At 40.1% G+C, this 12,941-nt stretch overlaps 1 protein-coding gene across 3 annotated transcripts in view; it reads right to left on the bottom strand.

The window, feature by feature from the left end:
• Nucleotides 1–12,941, bottom strand: part of stra6 (signaling receptor and transporter of retinol STRA6) — a 63,076-nt gene that overhangs the window by 10,503 nt on the left and 39,632 nt on the right. For all 3 annotated transcript variants that reach the window (XM_073025503.1, XM_073025502.1, XM_073025504.1), the window contains 3 exons: nucleotides 6,763–6,896; nucleotides 4,244–4,361; nucleotides 1,511–1,612 (listed from right to left, as the gene is read on the bottom strand). In XM_073025503.1, the coding sequence (XP_072881604.1) occupies nucleotides 1,511–1,612; nucleotides 4,244–4,361; nucleotides 6,763–6,896 (354 nt within the window). The remainder of the gene's footprint in view (nucleotides 1–1,510; nucleotides 1,613–4,243; nucleotides 4,362–6,762; nucleotides 6,897–12,941) is intronic.

Genomic DNA, 12,941 nt, shown 5'->3' with positions numbered 1-12,941 from the left:
GTACGTGCATATGTACATACATGTATACTCACATACACGCATGCGCACACAACTAACTGCCCGCACAAGGCTTCACGGTCATGGTAGTCTTTCTTGGAGTAAACACATGTATAAAGTGGTGCCTTTTTTTTGTAAAAGCAAAAATCTTCTGGTTAGCGGAAACAGGTACTAATGTAGGTCTTTCGTAACAGCGAGCTGTCGTAAAGCGAATGCTTGAAAAACGGGGGTCACCTGTACAGCCTCTCCACAATCCTCCCATTGGTAAGTCCCTGAACCAATCACCCCTTTCACCTCTTCCTGGTGGTGCAGACACATTCTCAGATTCTTTAATCTACCTCCGACTATTTCTCTACAGTGGTGTAGCAGTTAGCATAATGCCATTACAGTGCCAGTTATCACCAATTCTTGTTGCTGTCTGTAAGGAGTTTGCAAGTTCCCGTGACTGCATGAGTTTCCTCTAGGTGCTCTGGTTTCCTCCCCATGTTCCAGATGATGTCAACGTGGATTTGTGTGTGGAAGGTCATGGTTGACAAATCTTATTGAATTTTTTGAAGAGATTACGAGGAAAGTTGACATGGGTAAAGCAGTGGATGTTGTCTATATGGACTTCAGTAAGGCCTTTGACAAGGTTCCACACGGAAGGTTAGTTAGGAAGGTTCAATCATTAGATATTAATATTGAAGTAGTAAAATGGATTCAACAGTGGCTGGATGGGAGATGCCAGAGAGTAGTGGTGGATAACTGTTTGTCAGGTTGGAGGCCCGTGACTAGTGGTGTGCTTCAGGGATTTGTACTGGGTCCAATGTTGTTTGTCATATACATTAATGATCTGGATGATGGGGTGGTAAATTGGATTAGTAAATATGCAGATGATACTAAGGTAGTTGGAGTTGTGGATAATGAAGTAGGTTTTCAAAGTTTGCAGAAAGATTTAGGCCAGTTAGAAGAGTGGGCTGAGCGATGGCAGATGGAGTTTAATGCTGATAAGTGTGAGGTGCTACATTTTGGTAGGAATAATCCAAATAGGACATACATGGTAAATGGTAGGGCATTGAAGAATGCAGTAGAACAGAGTGATCTAGGAATAATGGTGAATAGTTTCCTGAAGGTGGAATCTCATGTGGATAAGCATGGCCCCCAGCACAATCCAGAGATCATGTTGGTCATTGTGTTGGTCATGCAAAAACGACAGATTTCACTGTAAGTTTCAATGTACACATAACAAGTAATATTCATTCTTTGGGGTTTTTGTTCTGTTTCGTGGTTGTCTGTGAAGAGCAAGAATTTCAGGTTGTATGATATATGCATTCTCTGTTACCAACTTGAACTATTAAAGCTAATTTATCTCTGCTCTCACTGTAAGCATTTTATGACTACGATCTTTGCACCATTTTGTTTTGCACTCAACACTACCTCTGTGTATACCTTACACTCTCCACACAGGCAAAAAGTTTCATTACTACCTGGTGTGTATGACAATAAACCAATGTAAAATCAAAGACTCCTGTACCTGTTAGTGATGCTTAGGCTTTGTCCATCCTTCTGCAGAAAGATAAACTGAGCCAACAAGTGTTGAACAACCAGGACCACAAACAAAGCCAACCAAAAGGGCCTTAATGAAATGAAAGAAATATTAATTAAAAAGATCACCAAATTACCCTTAATTTAATAATTCTTATTAAAAAGCCAGGGACCACCTATGGATCCAGACTCAGGACAAATACAATTGGAATTTTGGGCCCATTATCTACAAAAGGGTGTGCCGTCACTGGAGAAGGTACAGAAGAGGTACTCTAGAATGACACTGGGAGTGAAAGGGTTAATTTATGAGGCGCATTTGATGGTTCTGGGACTGTACTCACTGCAGTTTAGAAGAATGGGGGACCTCATTGAATCCTGAAAGGCTTAGAGAGGATGTGGAGAAGATGTTTCCTATAGTGGAGATGTCTAGGACCAGAGGACACAGCCTCAGAATACAAGGACATCCCTTTAGAACAGAGATGAGGAGGAATTTTTTTAGCCAGATGGTGGTGAATTCATTGCCACAGACGGCTGTGGAGGCCAAGCCATTGGGTATATTTAAAGCAGAGGTTGATAGGTTCTTGATTAGTGAGGGCGTCAAAGATTGTGAAGAGAAGGCAGGAGAATGGGGTTGAGAGGGATAATAAATCAGCCATGATTGAATGGTGGTGACTTGATGAGCTAAATGACCTAATTTTTGGCTCTTGTTAGTGTCACCCATGCCAAGCAGGTCAAAGGTTAGAGGCCAAAGAGTGGTCCACTGGTCAGCCAGGTTTAGGGGTTCAGCTCAGGGGTAACAACCCTGAATGGTATTACAATATTGTTACTTGTTTCTTCAGACGGGTAGATACTGATCAGTAACCAAACCACACAACAGAGAAATCAAGCCACACATCAGAGCGAAGTGATTGTTTTTTTTAAAATGAGGTGAGGGCACAAGCCAGTTGAAATAACCTCAAAGCATTAAACTTCGCCCTGTGCAAAAGCAACACAGATCCAGAGGCTTGAGATGCAAATTAGCCATAGTCTGACTGAGCTGGAGAGAAGGCACGGAGTCCAATGGCTTCCCGGCGCAGGAGTTCCCAACCTGGGATCCGTGGACCCCTTCCTTAATGGTGGTGGTCCATGGCATAAAAAGGTTGGGAACCCCTGCCCCAGAGGGACAATTAGGGAGGGGAGTTAGAGGTCAGACTGGAGTTTAGGCCTCTGTTCCTTGCCCAAAAGTCAAAGACATGGATGGGCGACAAAGGACATCAGTGGATGTCAGGCTGTCCTAGGAACATGGGTTTTGGGATCAGATGTCCATGTGAGCAGGAGGCATGAGGACCGGTGAGTCAGCGCGTCTGGAGTTTGGAGTCCTGTCATCAGCTCATCCAGGGGGCAAAGCTCGATTGGGAGGCTGGAAGTTGAAGCTAAATAGCTGAACCCTGGGTCTTAGAGGCCTGTCCTGGAGTTGACGGACTGTCCACGTGTGTGGGTGGGTAGAAGGATGGAAAGAGACTTATTTTGCTGTTGTTTATGTTCTGGTGGGTGGGCAAACAACATTGGTACCACAATGTGTGGCGACACTCTGCACACCCCTACACGTTGGTTAATGCAAACAATGCATGTCACTACGTTTCAACGTACATGCGATAAATAAACCCGAATTTGAACTGTTAAGTGATATCCTAAACATCTACTAAGCTGTATGCACAGGAATTGTTGGGGAGGAAATTACAAACCTTCAGAGGTGGTGTGTCCACAAGTGGCTTCCCTAAAGCTGACACTTTCAGAATCAGGTTTATTATCACTGAGGTACGTCATGAAAATTGTTTTGCGGCAGCAGTACAAACAAGGCATAAAATAGTAAGTACAAGTTACAAAAAGGAATACAAAAATAAATTAGTAGTGTAATAAGGAAACATAGTAGAATCAGAATCAAGATTATTATCAACAGCATGTCGTGAAATTTGAAGCAGAGTGCGATAAATAATAGAAAACATATACACACACATATAAACACACACACATATATTTAAGTAAGTTGTGCAAAAATAGAAATAAAGAAGTAGTGAGGTGGTGTTCATGAGTTCAATAAACATTAGGAAATCGGATGGCAGAGGGGAAGAAGTTGTTCATGAATCACTGAGTGTGTGCCTTCAAGGCTTTTGTACCTCCTTCCTGACGGTAACAGTGAGAAAAGGGCATGCCCTGGGTGCTGGGGGTCCTTAATAATGGTTGCTGCTTTTTTGAGGCATTGCTCCTTGAAGATGTCCTGGATACTATGGAGGCTAGAGCCCATACAAGGGCTAATTCAGGAGCCTACTGGTGTCACTTAGAGGTTGTAGCCCACTAAGGTAAATAAAACGACCAATATGATTTCAACATTTAAGAGAAGTTGGATAAGTATGGGGATGGGAGGGGTATGGAGGTCTGTGGTCCAGATCAACATGACTAGGGCAGGATAATAGTTTGGCATGGATTACATTGGCTAAAGGGCTTAGTTGTGTCTTATGACTAATATCAAACTCAAAACAACACACAAAATGCTGGAGGAACTCAGCAAGTCAGGAAGGATCTATGGAGGGAAATAAACAGTCGACATTTCAGCCCTATACCCTTCGTCTTGCATTCAAAGACAAAGCATGCAGTATTTTCCTTTCACCAGTCACCTATAGAATATTTTAATCTTAATCTTTTAGGAACAGGAAATTAGAAGGGTTCTGTACAGTACACTCACCACATGTTCTCTAGGACCTTGGAGAGAAGCAGTTTTTGCCCGTTGAGCAATGGGACGACGATAAGAAAGGAAAATAGGAGGAAACACAAGTATAACACCACGACTTGTATGACGAGCCCTGCATGGAAGATTCACAAGTGAAAGCAATTACAATTTCAATAAGATCAATATTAAAGTTCTCCTTTTATTGTTTAATCAACCTTATGTGCTGAGCATTGCAATAAACACTAACATTCAATTTCATTGACAAGTTCTACCACCGCCATAAGCCAGCAGGAGGTTCATCCGGCCAGAAATCCTCACCGGATTAGTTGCAGTCAGAGACTGGGGTCTGCTTCGACATTAGTCAGGGACTGGATATTCTGCAGTAACCAATTCTCTCTCAATAGCTCTACCTATCCACAAGTGTTAGACCTGGAGTGATATAATATTCTCTTCCTTACTGGTTGCATCACTGTTGGATATGGAGGGACCACTGCACAGAATCTGAAACTACAGCAGAGGGCTGCAGACTTGGCCAGCTCCAGTATGGGCAATAGCCTCCCAGCATCACGGACATCTTCAAAAGGTGATGCCTCAAAATAAAAGTGACGCTCATCACCCAGGACATGTCCTTTTCTTATTACTACCATCAGGGAAGAGGTGCAGAAGCCTGAAGAACCACACTCATCTTTTTAGGAACAGCCTCTTCCCTTCCATCATCAGATTTCTGAACAAACTAACACATGAACGCTACCCTACTATCTGTGCACCACACACATACACGTCCTGCAAGCCAAAGCAAATTTCATGCCAGTGATATTAAACCTGATTCCACGTTCAGCTCTAACAAGCTCAGTGCGATGGGCTCCCCATTGTTCATTCACTCATTCCACTAGCAGGGGCTGCATTGTGGTCTACGATCACACTGTGGTTGCTCTGCTAGGCTACTTCTGTAGCAGTTTTCAAATCCTTCAAGGACAAAGGATCAAATTTATACATTTACACGCATTAGAAAATTGCAGTGGTGCGTTGGCACTACATGCAAAAAAAAATTCATTGATGTAAACATTATAAATAATTGTTTAAAGTGTTTACAGTGCAGTGCTTGAGGTAAGAGAAGGGGTTGGGCAGGGGTGCAACTAGAACGATTGTTGAGATTAACTGCCTGGGAGAAGAAACTTTTAAGAAGGCGGGAGGTTTTTGTTTTAATAGCCCTATAGCATTTTCCAGAAGGGAACTTTTGGAAAAGGCAGTTTTTACAGGGTGGGTAGACTCTGCAATGATTTTTTTCTGCTGACACACAAAAGTCCTGCATTGATGGTAGACTGCAGCCAATGACATTTCCTGGTAGTTTGCTCTAGTTTTTGTACATTGTGAGAGGAGGTTCTCTACCACAGGTTTATTTATTATTAAAGCATCCATCTCTGAAATTCTTCTTCTCCAGATAGCCACGCAGCCAAGAAAGGCAGCACAATCATCAACTCCCAAATCTCTCCTCCCCACACCAAAAAAAAATGAAAATGGAACAAGCACGTTAACCCTCCACCCACCTCCTTCCCCCTCACACAAAAAAAACCAAGAAAGATTGGGCGAAAAAACACAAAACGAAAATCCGTAAGGCTGAAAAAAACCAGTCCACAGTCCAAGTCCACATCCATAATGCAGAAATGTGGGCAACATTCTCCCTCTCTGTAGCTGAGCAATCTCACTAGTGATTAAAAAGGCACCTATACCAAACAGAGGGCGGCAATTGCATGGAAACACCACTGCACAGTGTCCCCAGATCACATCTTGCCTCGTATCATTGCTTGGTCCTAATCCTGGAACTCACTACCCAACATTACCTATGAAGGGCCTATAGTGGTTTGACAGAGCTGTTAACAGCCCCTTGGAGAACCGGGGGTGGAGAGTAAAGCAGCAGTAAGTCAATACAAGGCCAAATTAAAAAGAGATATGGAAATATTACAGAAACCAGAATAAAAACTAGCAGAAGATCAGAGACATGTAGATGTTGGTGGGGCAAGTTCTAGCCATAACAGTATGCCTAGAAAGCACAACCACTTGGAATTATGAACTCTAATATTATAATACCTTAAAACTTACTAGGTGAATGTTCAATTTCTGTGTGTGGTGTTCTAAAAGGTTCTCATACACACAATTTTTTAAAAAAAAACTACAAATTAAAAAAAAAAGTTAATGGCTCATTTTGGATCAGTCACCATAAGTTAGACCCTCAAAATTCCAATACGGAGGTAAAGTTGCACAGAATTCTCAGGCCATGATTAGAATGGAAGGGCAAACTGTTCCGTGACCAAGTTGAAAGTTTCTTCAGAACATTAACAAACATTTAAGGTAAATGGGCCAAATGGTCTGTTCGAGCACTGTACTTGACTCTATACATGCACCGAATATCCAAAGGGGAACAGAAGTCCACCACGCCTGAGCAATATCTAACATAGGCTTGCACTTGGCTCTGACCCAAATTCTTTTAGTTTCAACATGAAAACGACCGATTTTAACCCTTCCAAACTGGTTACCTAAAGCGATGTACGCAGCCTGGTAACTGGTGAAGCTCATCCAACTGACAACAGTAGACTGAGAGGGTCTGATGCGCTTTTGGACATTGAAGACTTTGCGTGAATCTCCTCGATAGAGGGCCTTCAGATTTTCTCTATTAAAGAAGGAATTTAGTGGTTAACTTCAACACAAGTAGACAGTGACACTCCATAGAAAATAGGCAAAGCACTTTTCTATTACAAACAGCTATATAAATAGAACTATACAATTTGGAGTTCAGGAGAGGTGGTCCTTGAAATGCACCTAAGGTAGGTATCAAGCTATATCCATCATCAGACGAATGTGAAAGCTGTCTTTTAAAATGGAGGCATGCAGGGACATATTTGCAGAGGCTGGTTCATTAGGGGCATTTTATAAGGAAGCAGACAGAGTTTTTGAAGCACTGTCAGCTGGTTTACCAGTTGAAATCAAAGTTGAGTTTATTATCATACACATGGGTACAATGAAGAAGTTCACAAACACGAAAAAATCTGCAGATGCCGGAAGTCCAAAGCAACATGCACAAGATGCCGGAGGAACTTGGAAAAGAGTAAACAGTCCATGCTTCGGGCTGAGATCCTTCATCAGGACTGGAAAGGAAGAGGAGAAGTTAGAGTAAGAAGGTGGGGGAGGAGAAGTAGTACAAGGTTGTAGGTGATAGTTGAAACTGGGAGGGGTAGGGATGAAGTACAGAGCTGGGAAGTTGATTGGTGAAAGAGATAAAGGGCTACTGAAGGGGGAATCTGACAGGAGAGGACAGAAGACCATGGAAGAAAGGGAAGGGAGGGGAGCACCAGATGGAGTTGATGGGCAGGCAAGGAAATAGGGTAAGAGAGGGAAACAGGAATGGGGTATGGGGATGGGGGTGGTGAACAACTCCCAGAAGTTTGAGAAATTGGACTTCTTTTGCAGCACAGGTACATCATAACCTATAAGCAACAATCACAAGGAAAATGTAAACATATTTTACACAATGTTTTTCAATAAAGGGCACAAACAGAAAAAACTTTTAGTGGAAGGTAGCCAATGTTATTAACTAGAGAGAGTGGGGTTATGCCAGTTGGTTCAGCACTGTGTATAAGTGCATCTTCTAGCTATTTTTGGAATAGTTAGATCATAGATAGATACTTTATTGATCCCAAAGGAAATTACAGTGTCACAGCACCATTACAAGTTCACAGATATACAAATACTAGAAGGGGAAAATACTTAAAAACAAGTTACAGTGGCATGCAAAAGTTTGGGCACCCTGGTCAAAATTTCTGTTACTGTGCATAGCTAAGTGAGTAAATGATGACCTGATTTCCAAAAGACATGAAGTTAAAGATGACACATTTCTTTAATATTTTAAGCAAGATTACTTTTTTATTTCCATCTTTTACAGTTTCAAAATAACAAAAAAGGAAAAGGGGGGGCCCAAAGCAAAGGTTTGGGCACCCTGCATGGTCAGTACTTAGTAATATCGCCTTTGGCAAGTACCACAACTTGTAAATGCTTTCTGTGGCCAGCCAAGAGTTTTTCAATTCTTGTTTGGGGGATTTTCACCCATTCTTCCTTGCAAAAGGCTTCTAGTTCTGTGAGATTCTTGGGCCATTTTGTGTGCACTGCTGTTTTCAGATTCAGATTCTGTTATTGTCATTTAAAAACCAGAAATGCAATGCAGTTAAAAAATGAGACAACGTTCCTCCAGAATGATATCAACAAAGCACATGACAAAATAGACTACACCAGAAAATCCACATAACGTTTGGCAATCCCCAATCCAGAGTCCGGAGAGGCTGCTGCGCATTAATATCGCGCTACCATCTTGACCATCTACCATTTTGAGGCCGATCCACAGATTTGATGATGTTTAGGTCGGGGGTACTGTGATGGCCATGGCAAAACCTTCAGCTTGCACCTCTTGAGGTAATCCATTGTGGATTTTGAGGTGTGTTTAGGATCATTATCCTGTTGTGGAAACCATTCTCTTTTCATCTTTCTTATTTTTTTTTTTAAAAACAGACTGTGTGATGGTTGCTTCTGGAATTTGCTGGTACTTAATAGAATTCATTCTTCCTTCTACCAGTGAAATGTTCCCCGTGCCACTGGCTGCAACACAAGCTCAAAGCATGATCGATCCACACCCGTGCTTAACAGTTGGAGAGGTGTTCTTTTCATGAAATTCTGCACCCTTGTTTCACCAAACAGACCTTTGCTCATTGCGGCCAAAAAGTTCTATTTTAACTTCATCAGTCCACAGGACTTGTTTCCAAAATGCATCAAGCTTGTTTAGATGTTCCTTTGCAAACTTCTGATGCTGAATTTTGTGGTGAGGACGCAGGAAAGGTTTTCTTCTGATGACTCTTGCATGAAGGTCATATTTGTGCAGGTGTCGCTGCACAGTAGAACAGTGCACCACCACACCAGGGTCTGCTAAATCTTCCTGAAGGTCTTTTGCAGTCATATGGGTGTTTTGATTTGCCTTTCTAGCAATCCTACGAGCAATTCTCTCAGATAGTTTTCTTGGTTTTCCAGACCTCAACTTGACCTCCACTGTTCCTGTTAACTGCCATTTCTCAATTACTACGAACTGAGGAAACAGCTACCTGAAAACACTATCTTTTTATAGCCTTCTCCTGCTTTGTGGGCATCATTTATTTTAATTTTCAGAGTGCTAGGCAGCTGCTTAGAGGAGCCCATGGCTGCTGATTGTTGGGACAATGTTTGCAGAGTTAGGGTATTTATAAAGCTTTGAAATTTGCATCACCTGGCCTTTCCTAATGATGACTGTGAACTAGCCATAGCCCTAACAAGCCAAATAAGGTCTGAGACCTTGGTAAAAGTTATCTGAGAGCTCAAATCTCTTGGGGCGCCCAAACTTTTGCACGGTGCTCCTTTCCTTTCTGTTGAGTCATCAGAATTTCTGCAGATGACAAGACTCAGTGCTGTATCTAAAGTCCAAGGTACACAGGAAGGGAGGCAATACAGTCCCCTGTGGCCCCCAGTTCTGCTTATAGCCACGTCTGACACACAGCTCTGAAGCCACACAAACTGTGGTCTGCAAGTCAGGTAGTTCATTATCCAGGGTACAACAGAAGTGCCCACCTGCAATGAGCGGAGCTTTCCCCAGCAATGAGGGCTGCGTGGTACTGCAGGCACTTGAGAAATCAAAAGATGTGATCCTCAGAGTGCTGCCATCATCTTCCAACTTAAAAACAGCCAATTGCAATTCTTTTATTTTCAAATAAAAAGAAAAAAGAAAGAAAACCCTACTAAATCAAGAAGAATGTGAGAAAAAAAAAAGAACCCATTAGGTGTTCAACCCCGGAGCCATGCGTCATACAAAAAGTTTCTAAAGATAAACATCAAACCGCTAGCAAAAAAAAATTTATACAAAAATTGACTTTGTCGTTTCTCTTACAAGGTCAGTGGATTTCGTTCTTTTTTAAACTAGGGGGCGGGGTAGAGAACCTTTAAAATTTTTTTTTGGACGGACAGAGCAATCCTTGGCTTCGTTTTTCTATCATAGGGCGCTTGCTTTTTTCTGAGCTGTGGGGGGAGGCAGGTGGGGTTAGAGCTAGAGTTAGGGGGGTTTTTTCCATTGGGTAGTTCCGGAGCATGCATGTTTTTTTAATGTGGTTGTATTCTTCATTGCTGCCATTTTTGATCAGCCCGTTTTGGTATGTGCTCTGCGCATGTGTAAAGTAGAATAAAATTATAGTATGGTATTTAAACGGATTAATGTAATAAATTGGAATGTACATGGTTGGAATCATCCTATCAAATGAAAAAAGACTTTTAAAATCATTAATCGATTCCAGCCTGATTTAATTTTTGCCCAAGAGACGCATATGAGGGTGGGAGATCAAGACAGATTTTTTGGATCGTGGAATGGTTTGCAATTCCACTCTACCTCTCAAATTAAAACTAAAGGGGTGTCCATTTTTATTAAATCCAATATTTTGTTCCTTCAGGAGGATATTAAAGTCAGATTTTAGTGGTAGATTTTTAATTGTTAAAGGAGTAATTTGTAATAGAAAAGTTGTTTTGGTCAATTTGTATGGTCCTAATTTTGATGATCCTTTTTTTAAAAATGCATTTGCTCTATTGCCTGATTTAGATGAATATATGTTGATAATGGGCGGGGATTTTAACTGTTCTTTAAATCCCTTGATTGAAAAGAGCTCAACCAATCAGCGACTTCCAAATCGCTCTGCGTCACTTATTAGTTCCTTTTTGACTGATTTTGGATTGATTGAACTATGGAGATATTTACACCCTGATGACAGAGAATATTTTTTTTCATGTTTATAGAAAATATTCAAGGATCAATTATATTATAGTCGACCCTCGCTTCTTGCCTAGTGTTAAGAATTGTGAATATGACGCTATTGCTATATCTGATCATGCACCTTTGAGTTTGTCTTTCGCATTCGCTGATGTCATCCTTGCCCGCCCACCTTGGCGCCTATCTCAAACATTATTGCAAAATTCAGACTTTGTTAGCTTTATTGAAACCCAGATAAAAGAATTTTTTCTTTTTAATGATATAGGGGGTACATCAAAATGAATCATATGGGATACATTTAAAGCATTTTTACGTGGTCAGATCATTTCTTTTTCAGCTAAGCTTAAAAAACAAACTAAAGTAGAATTAGATAAGATTTCAAAATAAAAGATTTAGATAATATTTATGTGATTTCTCCTAATATTGACTTATTTAAACAAAGTGTGGAACTTCAATCACAATGTCATTTATTATTAATTCATCCTATTAAAGGCTACTTGCTTAAGCTAAAAAGTCAATTTTATATGTTTGGAGATAAAAATAACAAATTGCTTGCATCTCAATTAAAAACGGCCAAGGCCAAAAGGCAAATTTTGAAAATCTATAAGAAAGACGGCACCCTGGCTTGGGAATATGAAGAAATTAATAAGATCTTTCAAGATTTTTATACTGAACTTTATAAATCCCAATTTCCAGTGGATTCTTCTAAAATTAATGTTTTTTTTTAAAACAAAAGATTGCTTTTCCTCAAATTTCTGTTGAGGATCAAAAAACTCTTGATGCCCAAATTACAGAAGCCGAAATTCATAAAGCTATTTTTTTTCCAATGCAATCCGGCAAGGCCCCTGGACTTGATGGCTACCCCATAGAATTCTATAAAAAATTTGGAAAATTGCTCTCTCCGTATATGTTGGAAATGTTTAAGGACCCTTTTGTGAAAGGTGATTTACCCTCTACTTTTTATGAGGCTTCTACTTCTTTAATTCTTAAAAAGGATAAAGATCCTACTGATTGTGCCTCATACAGACCTATTTCTTTATTGAATGTTGATGCTAAAATCCTGTCAGAGATAATGGCCAATCAGTTGGAAAATATTTTGGGTAACCAGGATTTATCAAGGGTCGTTATTCCTTTTCAAATGTTCGGAGTTTATTTAACATTATATATTCGTCTTCTTTTAAAACTCCACAATGCGTCGTCTCTTTGGATGCTGAAAAAACGTTTGATCGAGTTGAATGGAAATATTTATTTAATGTTTTAGAGAAATTTGGTTTTGGTGTTAATTTTAATGATTGGATTAGAATGATAAATAAAACTCCTATTGCTACTGTTATTACTAATAACTATAGATCCCCTTTTTCTCAGCTTTCATGGGGGACAAGGTTGCCCATTAAGTCCTTTGTTATTTAACAATATTAGAACCCCTTGCTATTGCTCTTTGTGAAGCTAAAGATGTTCATGGGATTCTTGTGAATGAGACCATTTATAAGATTTCTCTTTATGCTGACGAGTTACTGGTTTATATATCTAATTCTGAGGAATTTATCCCTGCCTTGTTAAAATTATTTAATGAATTTGGAAATTTTTCAGGATATAAAGTTAATTTTAATAAAAGTGAACTGTTTCCTTTAAATGAATCAGTTTCTATATATGATAATACTCCTTTCAAAGTTATGGATTCTTTTAGATATCTAGGCATTATAATCACTAAAAAATATAAGGATCATTATAAAGCTAATTTTGTTCCCTTGGTAGATTCTATGAAGTATTTATTTAGTAGATGGAACCCACTTACGTTTTCACTTGCTGGCCGCATCCATATAGTCAAAATGATGATTTTGCCAATTGCAATTCAATAGGCAATATGATAAATATTAGCTCAGCTAAAGA

The sequence above is a fragment of the Hemitrygon akajei genome, chromosome 21 (assembly GCF_048418815.1).
Source record: "Hemitrygon akajei chromosome 21, sHemAka1.3, whole genome shotgun sequence".
NCBI classification, from domain to species: domain Eukaryota; kingdom Metazoa; phylum Chordata; class Chondrichthyes; order Myliobatiformes; family Dasyatidae; genus Hemitrygon; species Hemitrygon akajei.
The sequence above is the reverse complement of the archived record's forward strand: the minus strand, read 5'-3'. Positions and strand labels throughout refer to the sequence as shown.